The sequence below is a fragment of the Oratosquilla oratoria genome, chromosome 16 (genome assembly GCF_046742065.1).
Source record: "Oratosquilla oratoria isolate Oo_2021 chromosome 16, ASM4674206v1, whole genome shotgun sequence".
Classification (NCBI taxonomy): domain Eukaryota; kingdom Metazoa; phylum Arthropoda; class Malacostraca; order Stomatopoda; family Squillidae; genus Oratosquilla; species Oratosquilla oratoria.
In genome coordinates, this window is record NC_134792.1 from 36,422,391 (window position 1) to 36,441,034 (window position 18,644).

Consider the following 18,644-nt stretch of genomic DNA (forward strand, 5'->3'; position numbering starts at 1 on the left):
TTATTATTATTATTATTATTATTATTATTATTATTATTATTATTATTATTATTATTATTATTATTATTATTATTATTATTATTATTATCATTATTATTATTATTATTACTATTATTATTATTATTATTATTATTATTATTATTATCATTATTATTATTATTATTATTATTATTATTATTATTATTATTATTATTATTATTATTATTATTATTATTATTATTATTATTATTATTATTATTATTATTATTATTATTATTATTATTATTATTATTATTATTATTATTATTATTATTATTATTATTATCATTATTATTATTATTATTACTATTATTATTATCTTGTAAGTATATGTTCGAAGTATTGGTGTTTTTGTCTTTTGCAGATGTGTAATTTTCTGATGTGTGACTTGTTTAGGAATATAACCCTCACATATTTCAAGAGATCACATCCTCACCCAGCTTATGCGTATTCTTTTCAGTTTTTACTATTTGCGCAGGAGGTGACTGACCTCTGCCTTTTTATTGGTGGAGTTTGCCTAGTGACAGGTGCCACTGGCAAGGGCTTGAAAGGCTTGCTGATAGGCAAATGTGCACGGGAAAGGCAAGTCGGGTGGTTCAATTACTTTTTATAATTCCCAATGCATTCAAAGGGTAGCTATTCCAGCCTCATTTTCCATGGGACAAGCAAAGAAGACAAATCAGGTCGTCAGTTGCGAGTTACACCCGAATCCCTTCAAGTGTATATACTGTAGTTGCATTCTCGGATTTTCCATCTGTGTCGTGAGTATCTCCTTCATTTCATGATGCATACGGCAGTGTACATTTACAATAGAAATAAATATATTAGGACAATTACAATATATATGACTTCAGGTCCCACTATATCAATGAGGAAGCAGCAGTTCTTATTAATCTAAAGCATCCCTCCTGCATCCCCACCCCACTCTGAATTACATACATATTAATGAGGCCTAACCCCAAATTCAGGAGCAATACACTATGACAACACAGCGGCAGTTACCCCATTTTCAGTACAAAGTGGCATTTTTTTTTAGTCTGGCTGCCACCAGGCTTTTTTTTTTCTTATATCTCTGTGACATCTTGTTTGTTGCAGAGATCATAACTTTATTTAGCCGTTCTGTATCAGATGACAATCTATATCATTCTAGCTGCCATCAGACGACCTTATTTTTCATCACACTCCATCAGTAGTGAAGGATTTGGTGTTTTTTACTGTACAGATCTCATCAAGATTTGTTGAATGTTTTGTTTCGTTCTTTCTAAACTGAGCTCCAATCTCCTCCAAAGTTTTGCCCTTAGTTTCAGGTACACACAGAAAGCAGAAGACAAACGCAAGGGCATTCATACCACAGTAGAAGAAATATGCACTAAATTCTCCCAAAGCAATCTGCAAGGAAAAGAGAGATTAATTGATATGCTTGATGCAGTGAAAATAAAAAATTCTAAGAAATCCTTTTTTGACAGTAATCGTGTTTCTTGTGTACTGGATTAAGGAAAATATACACAACAAGCTTCATAAAATCTGTTTGGAAAGTGAAAAAAACAACAACTAAGAAATGGAAAAGTGAAATACAGTATTCATCTATAGCATACTTATAATTCTATTTTTAATTTCTAATTTCCTTGTGAAGGACCAATGATAGGTACCTGCAACTGATGATTATATAAGATGCCACCAGGGAAAATACTTTCCACGCCACCCATCTTCATAACCTGTCAACACCTTCACCTCCATCTGAGGGTGCAGCCCTGAAGGACTAACATTTCTCTTTGGGTTGGGTTGAATATATCTCTATATCAACTTCAACTGTATTTCCTCTACAGTTTCACATAAGGAGAGCTGACAAACAGTGACTACTCCCCACCTCCTACTACTATACACCATCAACCCATAAACTGTCCCATACTGATATATTACAGACAACAGTGACTAAAAAACATTGCCATCCACAGATGGGCTCCATATTCCCAGTCAATAATACTTAAAGCAATAATCAATACCATTATTACTGTAAACTGTGGCGTACAAATCGATGTTCAAACCTAGAAAAATCTTTCCAAAACTAGTTGTTGACTTATATGGTGGGTCTAAAATACAAACCTTCATCATGTGGGAGTGGAGGAAGAAACAAAAACAGGACTAGTTTAACAAAAAAATATGTGAGATTGAAAAAATGCAAGGGACGTGGCTTGGAGGATATGGAGGAAGAGAAGAAACAACAAAACAAAAGAAGCTTACAAATAAGCTAGGAATGACGATACAAAAATTCGCAGGAGAGTAAGAGAGCAATTTTGAAAGAGTTGTAGTAGATAAATGCAAAGATGAACCGAAACTGTTTTACAGGTTTATAAATGACAAGTTAAGAGACAGAGAAGTAATCACTAATTTAATTGTGGGTGGTGAGATCTTTGAAGAAGCCTCAGCTCAGGCAGAAGTAATGAACGAAAGATTCCAAGCGGTCTTCACAAAAAGACAGCTTTTTAGGAGGAAATAGAGGGAAGCAGAAAATCAGGTTTAGAAGATATACTGTATATGTGAAAGTGAGAGACGTGGTCAATCCCTTGGGATCATTGGATGTGACAAAAAATTTAGGACTTGACGGGATCTCAGACTGAATACTTAAAAGATGTAGTGAACAACTGGCGGACAAGATTCACAGTCTTATTACATGTTCATTGAAAAAAGGCATCGTGCCGGCTAGGCAAATGTGGTGCCAATTCACAAAGGTGGAAATAAGGAAACACCACTAAATCATAGGCCAGTATCACTGACTAGCACAATAGTGAAATTGTGCTGGTGGACCAAATGTCTTGAAAAGATGAACATTCTGACGGACAGTCAGTTTGGCTTCAAATCTGGAAGGTCATGTGTGTCGAATCTTTTAAGATTTTATTCGAGAGTGACTGATGTGGTGCAAGAGGAAGATGGATGGGTAGGCTATGTGTACCGCGACCTACAGAAGGTATTTGACAAAGTACCTCACAGTCAACTTATGTGGAAATTGGAGCATATTGGAGGAGCGAGAAGAAAAGTACTAGAATGGATGAAACATTTTTTGAAGGAAAGAGACATGAAGATAGTAGTAAAGGGTAAGATGTCAAGATGGAGATACGTAACGAGCGGAGTACCACAAAGTTCAGTGCTTGCACCAATAATGTTTTTTTATTTATGTCAATGACACGGTGGTGGAAGGAAGAAGCTATGCCAACATGTTTGTAGATGATTAAAAAATTATGAGAGGAGTGAAAAACGAGCAGGACGGCAGACTATTGTAAAAAGATCTAGACACTATTTTTGCATGGGGCCAAGAATGGGAAATGAGATGGAATGGCCAGAAAGAAAAGAGCAGGCAAACTTATATATGGCTGGGGAGATCCCGAAGGATTTCACCTTACTCAGTAGCTTGGCGTACCAGACGGAGTTAATGGCCTTGGCGACGTCGAGGAAGCACGTATGCAGTACCCTTTTTGACTCTGGGCCCTGCGGAAATGTTCGGATAGCCGCACGACGTGGTCCGTGACACTTCTCCCTTTCCTGAACCCAGCCTGGAGTTTTGGAAGTGCCTCTCTGGAGTCGACGAAATCCTTTAGGCGATCTAGCACCATTCTCTCGTATATCTAGCCAATATGGGAGGTCAGGGCTACTGGTCTATGGTTGACAACCTTCCCCCTGTGTTTTCCAGCCTGAGGGATAAGCACTACAATGGCGTGTTTCCAAGTTTCAGGGACGGTTCCACCCTTCCAGCATTTGTTAAAGAGGGAGAGAAGGGCCTCTTGCATGGGGATAGGAAGGTGCTGCAGAAGTGGGTATGTGACCCTGTCAGCACCTGGGAACTTCTTGGTAGCCTTAGTTGCCCTCAACACCCATCGTAGCTCCTGGAGGGTGAGGTCTGCGTCCGATCCTGGCGGGGTGGAGAGGTCCAGGCGGGCTTCTTTTTCTTGGCGAGCACGTCGTTGAACCTTGGGGAGGTTGTCTGACGAGCTTGCGCCAGGGAAATGGCGGAGGAAACCCTCACCTATCTGTTACGACGTCCGTAGTAATCCTCCGTCGGTGGCAGTAAGGTCTCTGCTTGGAGGGTTGTAGCGCACCTTCATAATCTTGAACTTCTTCCAGGCTGCAGTGAGGTCGAGGTTGTCGTCCCCGCTGTTTTTCCAGAAGTTCAGTTTGGCCCTGGCGATGGTCTGCTTGCATGCCGCTTTAGTCCTCTTTATGTTGGTGAAAGTTTCCTCTGTTCCCTCTCTCAGGTAGCGGTGATAAGCCTTCCTCTTGTTTCGGACGGCGTGCTGACAATTATCCGTCCATCATGGGTGATCCCGCCTCCCATTCCCGGTTCTTCTTGGGGGATGGCATGGCTCGCAGCTGCTAACATGGTTTCATTGAATCTAGCATTTAGGTACTCTACTGTGGAGTTGGGGTCATGATGCCACTGAAATTTTACCAGGAAGGCTTAGAACGCTTTCCAGTCTGCTCTGGCTAGGTTTAATTATTCCTACGCTAGGGGGAGATGGAGTGCAGGGAAGAGGTGAATGGTGATGGATATGGGGAGGTGGTCTGAGGACATGGGATCGTCGAGGGTAAGCCAGTCCGTTGCCCCTGCCAGGTTTGAGGAGACGAAAGAGAGATCGATGGCTTCTGTCATTTAGGAGGACCATGTCGGCAGCGTCTAGTTGGGAGGTAATGGCAGGGAGGTGTGGGCGTAGTTGCTGTCCCAGAGTGTGTCACGGAACCCTTGAAAGGTCTTCACGGAACCCTGGGGTTCCGTGGAACCCACTTTGAGAACCACTGCACTAGACAGTTGCCCTGGTTAGGCAGCCAATCCTAGCGCTATATACTTGGCGACCCGCGCCTCGCCTGCTTCATCCGTCTTGTATAAAGGTGGGTAGTGACAGCCAGGCAGGGTTGGGAAGTGGCAGGGTTGCTTGCGGAGAGATTGGAGGGAAATGGCCTCGTAGGAGTTCCTTGCGAGGTGTTGCACCAATAGGTCCCAGCCGGTGTTTATCGCCCGGCAATTCCATTGCATCATCCCAAGCTCTGCCACGGTCTGCAATGTCGGCGATGGATTGAAGGATCAAGAAGATCCCGTCTAAGAGGCGAGCCGCTTGGGGGTTGGATCGGGCCAGGTCTTGCTGTCATATTCTTACGGTTTCCTGAATGTGCCAGTGGAGCTATTCAGAGGAGTTTCCATATGAGATGATGAAGGGTCGGAAGGGGCTGCTTTTGGAGCATCCGTCTTACTTGGTTCCTCCTTCTTCTCAGGGGATGTAGGTGTGGAGACAATCTGGTTGCAAGAGGGGATAGCGGCCCTTTTACGGTTTTTCTTCTTTTTCTGCCTTTTCTCTTTCCTTTTGACATCTTCGTTTGGTAGGGGAGAGGCGACGTGGGGGGGGGGTGCCTTTTCAGCGGGGGTAGGTGTAGTTGGGTGGATTTGAAGTGATGCAAGGGGGCGTGTTTTCAGGGAATGTAGTGGCGGATGCCGTTGTGCCTGAGTTCCCGGTCTTCGCTTGAGTTTTAGGGCGCTTCGGCATTGCTTCAAAGTTCCTGTCCCGGGTCCGTTCTTCCTTAAGGTGGGTATCCCAGCGTTCCCTGGCGACGGCTAAGGATTCGGAGAAAGTAACGTATTTCTGGTTCTTGACTTCTTGCACAATCTTCCTGATGGCGAACTCAGGGCAGTTTAGGTACGCGGCGAGGTGGTTTCCACAGTAGTTTAAAGAAAAGATATTTTTCCTTGCAATCCTGCGTGGGATGGCTTTTTCCACACGGAGCGCATCTGGGGGCTTTCCATTTACAATCACCTTTAGAGTGCCCCAGAAGTTGACTTCTGGTACATTTCCGCACAGGTGGAATGTAGGTGACCACCTGATGGAGTGCCTCGCCTAGTTTGACCGTGGAGGGAAGACCATGAGGAAGACCACACGTACTGATCCAGTCAAAGACCCGTCCCTAGACGTGGGTCGTTTTGTGAAGTAGACTGGGAGGGCCTGAGCTTCCATGTTGGCTTAAGTTAATCGACGTTCTCGTCGAGAGGTACTCCTTTGATTACTCCGACGACTATAAGCTTTGGGATTCTTGTTTCTATCCGTAGAAGTGGTTGTCTTTCTGTTGCAAGTGGGGATGTGCGGAGCAGCTTCGCCTGTTTTTGCTCAGAGATGCAACTGACCAGCCATTCTCCTTTTGGGGTTTGGCAAATGCCTTCGACTGGCCCAACTGCATTATTGATCAATTGGGCCTGCCACCAAGAGTCCGTATTTGTGAGGCGGGCAGGGTCGTCAGCGGGTTTTATGATGACCGGGAATCTTGAGGGACCCGATACTAGTCGGGGTTTCCTGGGTCGTATACGCCTATTGGAAACTACTTGTCATTTCTCTCCGGGCGAGTAGCGGTGGGAAGTTACAGCGTAAGATACGCAAGCTGGAGCGCGACCCCCTTCCTCTTCTTCATGAGCAAGAGGGGTAGCGTTGGCATGTGGGGGAGGTGGGGGGACGTGTCGGCGATGGGTCCGGCGGGCGGGATACAGTTTTCCTCAGGTAACGTGGGGTCTTCATACATGTCTTCCGGAAGGCCCCAGGGTTCAGGATTCCCTGAGAGGAGGGCGCCACGGAGACGTTTTCGACGGTAAAGGTCTCGGGGAGAAGTATATGCGTCTTTGCTGCAGGAGAAGATGTTCTTTGTTTTTGAAGGTTCTTCCATTTGGACAATGTAGGTGAGGAGAATTTTCTCTCCCGGTGCATGCCCTGTGATAGTGATAACAGAGCTGCTTTGGTGAACTCCCGGTAACCCTTATATTCACCGGGATCAGGTCATGACCCTCGCATTAACTGTCCCTTGGGAGACGCTCAGCAAAGCTGGAGGCTGCTGGTGTTCCAGGAGACTTGTTTTGTCCGACCCTTCACGACAGCTCGGACCTCAAGGACCCTTTTTGTCTAACCCGATGCGACCGGATCATGACCTCGGGGAAGCCGATGACCTCCAGGTGTTCGGTCCCTGGGGACCTTTCGGAGGTGCCGACGTCGATGCTGAGGAGTATGCCTAGCCGTCGAATGCAACTGCCTCACATACTGGAAATGGGCAGTAGTGGCAAAAGACCATCCTTAAACTACTCATTGGGAAGTGAACACATAACAAAAGCAAAAGAGGAGAAAGATTTGGGGGTGTTGATATAAGACAACATGTCACCTGACAGACATGTGAGCAAGATTATGGAAGAGACATACGGACTACTGCAGAAGATCAAAGTGGCGTTTCACTGTATCCGATGAAGACGTGAAAAAACTCATCGAAACCCTAATCCGTCCAATACTGGAATATGCGTCAGTATTATGGTCCTCACACAGAGTGAAGGATATAAGGAAGATCGAAAGAATACAAAGGGCAGCAACCAAACTGGTCTCCAGCCTGGCAGATAAACCATGTGAAGAAAAGCACTGGGTCTTCCAACTTTGAGAGAACGAAGGGAAAGAGGTGATATGATTACAGTATTCAGGTCACTAAAGGAAATAGGTTGCAGTGACAGAAGATATCTCTTGATTAAAGATGAGAGGGCTTTAAGAGATAGTGGGACTAAATTAAAAAATATCATATCTCTAAGAGATTTGAAAAAATACAGTTTTCCATATAGATACATGAATAAGGGGTATAGCTTAGAAGGCGATATAGCACAAGCCCAAACAATACATGAGTTCAAATCTAAATAACATACTTGGAAATCAAGGATATATATTGATTTGGAACTGCACATGTTTAGGGGTCGACCTATAGGGTAGGTATATGCCTAACTCAGAATTTTGAGCTAAAATTCTTGAGATCAACTTGTACACCAGGTCGACTTGAATGTCGCAAATTATGGTAAATACTTTTGATTACTACCTCACATGATACACTATAGATACAAGAAACGTTTATGAAGTAATGCTTATCTTGTAGCAATGATTTAAAAGAATGACATATGATGTGTACTAAAATATGTTACCTTTAGGGGATCGAAGGTGGCGGTGACAACAAATGATGAACTCCAGTTGATCATTGCTCCAATACTCACTGCCCATTCCTTTACATTTGGTGGAATTAGCTCACCTGAAAACATTGTGACCTTTCATAAGTTTGATAAAGAAAAATAAGATAATTTCATAATTCAGGACCTGTATATCAGAATGTCATTTTTCAGAGATTAATCTCATATATTGAATAATATTTGTTCATGACATTAACCGATTCAGAGGCATCAACCATCACCCATGAAGAACTAGAATAAAAGGGAAACAAGGAAGTGATGGTTGGGAGAGGGATTCATGACTTAGAGGGGGCTCACACGGTCAAACAGTTCGTCGAACGCGGTTCGACAGACACGTGTTTAAAGTGATGTGTGAACGTGTGAACGGGGTATTTGGTTGTCGAACACTTTGTTTAAACCCCAAATACCCCGTTCACACGTTCACACATCACTTTAAACACGTGTCTGTCGAACCGTGTAAAATCCCTCTTAGCTAGCTACCTCCCGTGCAAAGAGGGAGAATCCTTTTGGTATATAAAATAAAATATACCCATCTTGGTGCTTACTCAGAATCATCCAAGGGATGCTTCCAAAACCAACGGAGAAACCAAAAACATAGACGGTGATGGTGAAGATTGGCAACCAGCTCATTGTTGCCGCCAATTCACTATTATTATTTTTCAGATAAAAGAAGATGCCAAGGCCCACTGTAACAGTATTTGCAATGATGTCATTATTCATGAAACATTACTATTAATAATGCCTGCAACAATTTAAAATATCAACCCCAATGTTAATGAAAATAATGATGATGTTAATGATAATAACAATAGTAGTAATAATAATAATAATAATAACAGTAATAATAATAATAATGATAATAATTATAACAATAATAATAACGATAATAATGATCATAATGACAATGACATTAATGATAATAATAATAATAGTAATAATAATAATAACAACAACAACAACAATAATAATAATAGCAGTAATAATAATAATAATAATAATAATAATAATAATAATAATAATAATAATAATAATAATAATAATAATAATAATAATAATAATAATAATAATAATAATAATAATAATAATAATAATAATAATAATAATAATAATAATAATAATAATAATAACAATAATAATAATAATAATAATAGTAATACTAACATTGCCATTAATATCAATAGTTATACAATGATAAGAAATCTATAAGTCATCAAATTCATAACCTAATACATGTATGATACACATTACTGTCACATAATCAACTGATAGCTCATTGAATATGAGCACTGATTCTGAGGTTGACTTGTTTTCATCAAACAGTCATATTTTCGTACATACCTTTCACTTATTGATATACTGGACATAAAGCCAGATTGCTCAGGCGAACTGAGCAATGTAATACCATGGTTACTGTTACGGTCCTTCCATCCCCCTTTTCTCTTCCAGATATGGATGACTAGTCCCCTTTATCAGTCAGAGGGAATGGTAACAAATTGCAGACAGCATTGCACATTCCACAGATAACGGCCTCATCTCCAGTAACTCTGCTGACGTTGCGAATGCCAGTTGCCTTTCATCCCCTAAACTTACAGACATTCGTACCTCACTCAGTGAGGGCGGAGTCTTGTCTACTGGTGGATTGGCAGCTGCCACCTGAACACCAGCCAGGGTATGCTATCCGTTTGGAAGGCGAGTCATGTGCAACTGGTGACATTGCTCGGGCTAGCAAGTTATCCATCCTTCTCGTCTGACACTTTTACCGATCACAGATGAACTTGAGGTATTGGTTATTATTATTGTTATTATACTTGTTGTTACTATTGTTGTTGTTATCGTTATTATTATTGTAGGGTTACCAAAACCCTCTCCCGTTTTGAAGACACATTTCTCATAATGCATACTTAGTGATAAACTCATACATCCAGATGCGAGGAGTAGCAGAAATCTCCGTCCAGATTTGTCAACGATAAAGATGGATATTCCCGTGCCCACAACCTGCATAATGCCAATGATGATTGAGCTTAGACTGTCTGGCAGTGTTGAACCTGCTTCCTGAAAAAAAGATAAATCAAAACAGTTAGATGAACAAAGAAACAAACATCTTTTTATCTATACACCAAGGGCCTCTATCTCATAAGGGATGTAGCCAGCCAAGGCAAGCATCACTTCCAAAAATCCCTAAAACGCATAGGACAAAGGTGACGGCTTCGTATGCAGCTATGTGCATCCTGGCGTAGGTTCATCAACTTGCCTTACCCTGTATGGAAGGGGCTAATCAAGACAGCTTGCAAACCCTCCACTAATATGGGAGGATCACAAAGATAAATGGAATAGCCTAGCGACATCCAGAATGAAAGCAAAAGCACTGCGTGGTATGGGAAGAGGTCGAGATATGCTAAAACCCAATCACTTCCAGGGACATCTCACAGAGATATTAATCAAAATAGTAAGAAGGAGTTAGGACATGTACCTTAAAGATGAAAATCACGTTGAAAGTGATTGCGTTGATTCCTGAGAACTGCTGGAAGAACATGAGGGGAAGGGAGATGAGAAGGGGCTTGAGAATATAGGGTTTCTTCAAGTCCTTCAACTGTAGATTTTTCTGTTTGGTTGCGTCGAGGAAATCATTTATGTATTTCATCTCGTTCTCGACGTTATAATTCTTTCCTGTGTGGTTGTAGATACGATGCAGTCAGTTGACGTAAACCATTAACGTGAAATGTCATGGGATGAAACAAATATACATTTGAAATTACAGCGATACCTTGAGATACGAAATTAATTCTTTCCATGACCGCCGTTGTTAAAAAAAAAAAAAAAAAAAAAAACGTATCTCAAAACAATTATTCCCATTTAAATTAATGGAAATAGAATAAATCCGTTCCAGCGATACAAAATTTCCCCAAAACAAACTTAAATTGCACAAAGCAAGCACAATTTATAGATAAATACAATGATGAAATAATAGACATCAATGATAAATGTTATGCACTGCGTCCATGTTTTTTGGCTAAGTCACTCACCCGCACACTACGCTCATGTTTTACATTTATTTTATATTTTACCTCCATCGAGATATTTTTTTTCACTATCCTTGTCCTTACCTTTGGGACTCATGGTTATACACAAAAACCAAAATAATGATACACAAAAATGCACAAAAAACGACGAACAAACAGCGAAGATGTAAACGAGAAGACAACACACGAACTGAAGCGTCAGGAATCGTCGGGAGCTGAGCGAACAGTCTGCCACCTACCGCTGGTGTTTCAAATTATCGCGCATCACCACATCGTATCTCAATTTTTTTTCGTCGTATGTTAGGGAGTAAATGAAAAAATATTTGCATCGTATCTCAAATATTTCGTATGTTAGGGCGATCGTATATCAAGGTATCACTGTATCCCCCTCCCACTTGTGTTCAGAACTCATAAACATTATATATACATATACATGCATACACACACACACACACACACACATATATATATATGTATATATTCATATATATATATATACATATACATACATGTGCATGTATATATATACATAGATACACACACACACACACACACACACACACACACACACACACACACACACATCCTAGGTAAATACAACTAGGTAAATACACACACACACACACACATATATATATATATATATATATATATATATATATATATATATATATATATATATATATATATATATATATATAAAGTGGAGTCCAGGGACAATGATCTATCAATCTATATACCAAGGTCTTTTACCCCCTTGTATGATAGGTCAAAAGATACACACCCACTCCCATCCACCACCCTTGTTTTCCTATCATCTTAGCTTCTCATGGATGAAAGGTCATCCCTGTCTCCTGACCACATTCATAATATATATATATTTTTTGTAAGCAAAATTCACCGGACTCAGGAACAGGTACTTTAATCCTGACGTTCGAACAATTTACGAGGTTCATCCTCAGGGATTACAATGGTGAGGCAGTTAGGTCCCCCTTTACATGCAAAAATAAAAACATGAAACATGCGATTCACTTGGAGAGGACCGTAGGAACCCCGCGACTAGGTTGGACGTCTGGTTCTTTTCTTGTCTTTTCTCTCTGCTTGGTTTTCTCTGTGATTCTCTCTCTCGGGTTTTCTCTCTGGATCTCCCTCTGTTGTTGCTCTCTGCTTGGCATTATATAGCTCGGGAATGGATGATTGCGTTTTCGGGATGTAAAAACGTATCTAAAGTAGGTAGTTTAGCCCCCTCCAACCAATGGGAAAGAAGAACATGCTTTCGCGCCAAATTGTGTAACGTTTCTCGGAGCTTAGCGTCATGTGACAGAACGTATTAGAAATGCGACCCAGCAGACGTGTATTGCGCAATGGTTTACTTTATATCATACATATTATGAAATGTATTTACATCATAAATTATAACATACATTTATAACATACATTAATGATAATACACAACACATATATACGCAAGTCGTGCCTAAAAATATAAAAACAGGAGACTTTCATCACATATGGGCGTGACACAGCACAACCACTGGATTCTATTCACGCAAGGACGTGGCACAGCACAACCACAGAATTCTATTCACGATAAGGACGTGACAATATATGCACACACACACACACACACACACACACACACACACACACACACACACACACACACACACATATATATATATATATATATATATATATACATATATATATATATGTATGCATGTATGTGTGTGTGCGTGTGTGTGTATTTACATGTATACATATATATATATACATATATATATATATATATATATATATATATATATATATAAAGACGGAAGCAAATTTTCTGTAAGATTTGTAAAATTAAAAGCAACAGCATTTTTGCAGTTATTTAATTTTTTCTCCTATTCTCAATGTTTCTAATGATAGTCTTTCCTTCAAGCGGATAAGAATAATCTAAATTTGCATAATCTTCCATTTACTCAACGTTTTATTAAAAACTAAACATTGAATAATTGGAAAATTATCAGTGGTGGGCAGCGATAAATTTTGCGATAAAGCGATAATGATAAAGTGATAAATTAGTCCTATAACGATAAAGCGATAAATTTCCAAGATACCTTAAAGCGATAAGCGATAAATCCTGCGATAAATCCAAAAATACTCTATTTTTGCTACTTATGCATTTAAAAACCTCTTTTTTACACTTAAAACACCATATCTGTTTGCCGCGTAACAATGAGCCTGTAACCTCCCGCCGTAACGGTTTTTCGTCTTCTACTTTATCGCTGGATTTATCGCGGGAAATTTGAAAGCGATAGATATAAGCGATAATTTTTTTCCGGTTAAAGCGATATTATCGCTTTACTTATCGCAACGCCCACGACTGAAAATTATGCAAATTTAAATTATTTTGATCCTCTTGAAAACTGCTACTGGAAACAGAAAATACAATATATATATATATATATATATATATATATATATATATATATATATATATATATATATACATGTATATATATATACAGTGTATATATATGTATATATATATATATTATATACATATATATATATATATACAAATATATATGAATATATATACATGTATATATATATATATATATATATATATATACAGTGTATATATATGTATATATAGATACAGTGTATATATATGTATACATATATATATATATATATATTTATATTATATATATATATTTATATTATATATATACATATACATATATATATATATATATATATATATATATATATATTATCTACACTGTATATATGTATATATTACATCCATAAATGTATATGTGCACATACTGAATATATATGTATATATATATATATATATATATATATATATATATATATATATATATATATATGTGAGTGTGTGTGTGTGTGTGTGTGTATGTATATATTGCACCCTTATTGTGGTACAGTTTTACTTATGATTTGCGTAGATCACCCAAAGTGAAGACTTAATTATTTTACCATTCACTTCTAGTTGAAAAAAAAAAAAAAAATCTACAGTTCTTTATTCTCCAAACCAAAAATAGATTTTATGTATACTAATGAATTAGGATTAGAATTAGACTTAGAATATTATATGTTTATTGTATATAACAATAAACATTTTTTTTCTCACCTCGGTAGAAGTGAAGAGATTCCCTGGCCTCTTCATTTTTACCTTTTGCCAGAAGAACATAAGGAGACTCTTTGATGAAAAATGCACCAATAAGGTGCATCACAGTTGGCAGCATACAAACACCTGCCAACCAGGGCCAATGGTTGAGGGCAGCACCAAAAGTGAATGCATATAATATCCCCAAAGTTATATTGAGCTGAGGGACAGAACCTGTGAAGATATCATAACAATTCAGCATCAAAACACAGAGCCCTGTTTCAAACATGAGATATTTTAATTTGGCATAAAAGTTAGAACAAAATAGGCCAAAAGCTTGTGAGCATCAGTCTTGCACGAGAAAGAAAGATGTATCAATCTGGCATAAATTCAGTGCAAAGAGAAAAAGATGTTTGTGAAGATCTTACATAATGCTCCTCGGAAGTTTGCTGAGGAGAATTCTGCGACGAATGTGGTCACCATGGTTGAGGAGATGCCAACACTGAGTCCAGTCAGGATTCGTCCTGATAGAAGCATTGCGAAGTTCTGTGCGAACGCTGTCAGTGACAATAAATATAAATAAATAAATGAATAAATATATAAATAAATGAATGAATGAATAAATAAATAAACAAATAAATAAATAAATAAGTAAACAAATAAATAAATTAATTAATTAATTGATAATACTATATGTGTTTATTTTAAATTAAGCGCTGAAGGAGTATGGTAAGTATAACGAAGATGGGTAGAGTGAAAAACATGGAGGTGAGGCGGAGAGCGAGGATGAGTAGAGAACTTAAAGAAAAAATCAAAGAATGCTGAGGTGGTTTGGGCATATAGAAATAATGAGTGAAGAAAGTCTAGCAAAACGAGTGTGGAAAGCAGAAGCATATGGAATAAACTAGAGGGGAAGAACAAGTATAATGTTGATGAATGTGGTAAAAGGGGGAACGTATGCAAGAGGAAGGTCTGTTGAGTAAAGGAGTGAAGGTGCAAAAGATAAGAGTGAATGGATAGTTTTAAATTAATCACATACACACACACGCACACACACACACACACACACACACACACACACACACACACACACACACACACACACACACACACACACACACACACACACACACACACACACACACACACACACACACACACACACACACACACACACACACACACACACACACACACACACACACACACACACACACACACACACACACACATATATATATATATATATATGTATGTATGTATGTCGTAAGTAATACGTGTGTTCGGGATCTGCATACCTATGAGGATCCAGCCAGACAGGTATGGTATGCATGAGGCGATGATGGTCCCCTTCCGCCCGAGACTCTTCATCAAGACGCCTCCCAACGGTCCTCCAGCCTGAAGCACAGGAACAACTCTCAACTTATTATTATCCTCATCATAAAGATCAAAGACAAGGAGTGAGCTGATACCCTGTAAATATCTGGATGAACCCAGCCGCTGAAATGACACACCCATTCTTTAGATTTCGTTTTGGATGACACCATTCTATTGTATTTCGTTGTCATGGGTGTGTCTGTGAATTGTGTCTCTGTCTGGACTGTGTCTGTGTCTGTACTGTGTCTGTATCTGGAATGTGTAGGAGGGGACAATTGCTGCGTAGATGTGGGTGGCATGACAATGGAAAGACAAACGAGAAAGAAAATATTGTCGGATCATGTCAGATGGTAGTTGGTGTTTGGACATCACAGTCAAAACTAAACAGGGAGAGTAATGGAACCTAGACATTTGTTGTGCCTGTAGGGACGTTAATAGTTATTTCTAGTGCAGGTAACATCTCTACCATCCTTGTGCCACATGGATGGGTATAGTGTAGATCTCTGTCAAAACCTAGAAAAGCTGAAGGGGCGAATGTAACCAACCCGTATTGCAACATTACACAAGGAAAACTTCAATACACACACAGACAAGCTACCATCACAATATACTCCATATCCCCAAATAAACATGAACACAAATTAAGTCACAAGAAGTAACCACATAATATGTCTAATTATAATATAATTTCGAATATTTAAACCACCCATTTGTAACAAGTGAACTGAAATGATGTAACTGTTAACTCCCCTATCTAGAAGCTGAGATCAGCAATTAGTCGGTTTATAAACCGAGACCGGACCCAGGAGATTCAGTTAACAGGTGATAGTAGACCCCAGAGGATCTACGCCTTGTTGAGACTGTGCCAAATATAGTTAAGGAAAGGGCACTGACTAGTTTTCTTGGCCATCCCTTGTGAATTCACCGAAGAATGTGGAGCAAGGACGTGTGAGGTCTTAATGTGAAAAAATACTTAAAAATACCAAAGAACGTTGTATGATTGATGGGATCCGGTTTCTGTACATCAAATATTCTTTGAGGTACTGCGGAAAACACCTATGCTAAGACCTAGGCCGAGAGCATGTATGGGATCAAGTGCATTCAAAAGGCTGTGGGTGAGGCAGGGTAACAGGTTTGACATCCATAATCAACTTAGCTTTACGCAAGCATTTGGTAGAAACTTGAAAAGAAACCATGAAAGGAAAATGTGGCATTTGATGCCAAATGCCGCGCGAATTGTTTTGATTTGTATAAAAATATCTGTGATACACAGAAGTCAGATAGGAGATACAATAGAAGGGGAACAGTGCTCCAGCATCTCCGTTCTTTTCTCGGATTTTACACAGGTAATCGTTTCCATTTATTTAAGTTGAATCACTTCAATACAAAAAATATTTCTGTTGGATGCAGGTTCCATGTCGCATCAGCCGCGGACAAGGAGGTACGACATTTTTTATTCTTTTTTAATATTTTGTTTATCCACAGGATTATATTTCCTTATTCTTGTCAGGCTCTAGGCAACGTAATATTGAACACTTACCAATGCTCCAATGCTCATAGTCGATGAGAACCATGTATTTTCCTCTAAAGTGATGTGAAGGTTGGAGACATGGGTCGAATTGTCCACAAGCTGAGGGGACGCCGGCGCGGCGTACCCGATGACCGTTCCCATGGAGAAGGTCCCCATGGAAGCTGCATCAGATAAAAATGTCGACGTTATAGAAGAGTGCATCAAATGGTATGCCAGTATATGATACGAAAAATAGCACACACACACGCACACACACACACACACACACACACACACACACACACACACACACACACACACACACACACACACACACACACACACACACACACACACACACACACACATGTCGGTCGAAGTGACAGCGAAGTTTGGAACTCTAGGACAACTTCAGGTTTCGTCGATCTCAACGACGAGGGAGTACTTTTGTTGTATTAGTAGGGAAGGGAAAAGCTGGTGGGTGAAGAAAAAGGAGAAAGAGGGGGATTACTGAAGAAAATGGAAGGAAATGAGGAAGGAGACGAACGGGCTCCCCCGGACGTCAGAAGAAATGTCAACGAGAGGGCTGCAGACGACGCAGGTGAAGTCGAAAATATTAGTAAAGGCACCAAGATCAGAAATATAGATAAGAACAACACAATAGAAAGTGGAGATAATAATTTTCATGGATTTAATGAGGGAGGGGATGCCAACCTCCCCCGATTACCAAATCTAGAGAAAAACCAGAGAAAATGATCGAACACTGGGAGGTTAGGTTCAGCCAACTTACACGGATTACGCAAAGAGTTGATAAATTGGAAGAACTAAAGAAGAAGAACCAAAACCTAACTAAAGAAATAGAAGAATTAAAAAGACAGTTAAAAGAAGTAAAAGATGAGAATGAAGAATCAAAGAATAATAATAAAGATAATAAAGAGTACATAGCAAGAAAAGCACAGGGTTGGAGAAAAGTCCAAGAGAACAATTAAATTGTATTTAGAGATATAGTGACACAACAGATGAAAGAACAAAATAAGGAGACAGTTAATAAAGTGATGAGAGAGAAGGAGAATATAGTAAGAGACCTAGCGGACAAAAATAAATGTATAATTATATTAGGGATGGAAGAGAAGAATAATCCAAATAGGACTACAAGAGTAAAAGAGGAGAAGGAAAAGGTAAACAAGATATTAAAAGTAGTTCGAGGATGAACAAGAAACAGTGAAAGAAATTGAAGAAATATATAGAATAGGGAAATACAATACAGATAAGACCAGACCAATTAAGGTTAAATTCAGGTCACAAATGACAGCAGAGAAGATCTTAGCAAAAACAGGGAAACTACCAAACAGTGAGCAATATGAACAGGCATGGATAAAAAGAGAAATGAAAAAGAGGAAAGAGAGGATGAGAAAACAAAAAGAATAGAAGCTAAGGAAAAAACGAGAAAAGAACAGAGTCAGACAAAGAGAAATTCTATTGGAGAGTAGTGGATATGAAAGTGAGGAAATGGTTCATAGCAGAGTAAAACGGAAGGGAAACAGAAAACACGATAGAAGTAGCAGAAAATTAAAAGTGTCT

The 18,644-nt window shown here is 39.1% G+C and overlaps 1 protein-coding gene across 1 annotated transcript in view; it reads right to left on the reverse strand.

Moving 5' to 3' along the window:
* Positions 1-817: 817 nt before the first annotated feature.
* The window catches only part of LOC143033598 (facilitated trehalose transporter Tret1-like), a 63,190-nt gene continuing 45,363 nt past the window's right edge, over positions 818-18,644 (reverse strand). The window contains exons 2-10 of the mRNA XM_076199086.1: positions 17,094-17,245; positions 15,475-15,574; positions 14,605-14,733; positions 14,201-14,410; positions 10,500-10,696; positions 9,931-10,081; positions 8,575-8,715; positions 7,988-8,091; positions 818-1,407 (exon numbers count right to left, since the gene is read on the reverse strand). Coding sequence (XP_076055201.1) covers positions 1,195-1,407; positions 7,988-8,091; positions 8,575-8,715; positions 9,931-10,081; positions 10,500-10,696; positions 14,201-14,410; positions 14,605-14,733; positions 15,475-15,574; positions 17,094-17,245 — 1,397 coding nt within the window. The 3' untranslated portion in view covers positions 818-1,194. The remainder of the gene's footprint in view (positions 1,408-7,987; positions 8,092-8,574; positions 8,716-9,930; positions 10,082-10,499; positions 10,697-14,200; positions 14,411-14,604; positions 14,734-15,474; positions 15,575-17,093; positions 17,246-18,644) is intronic.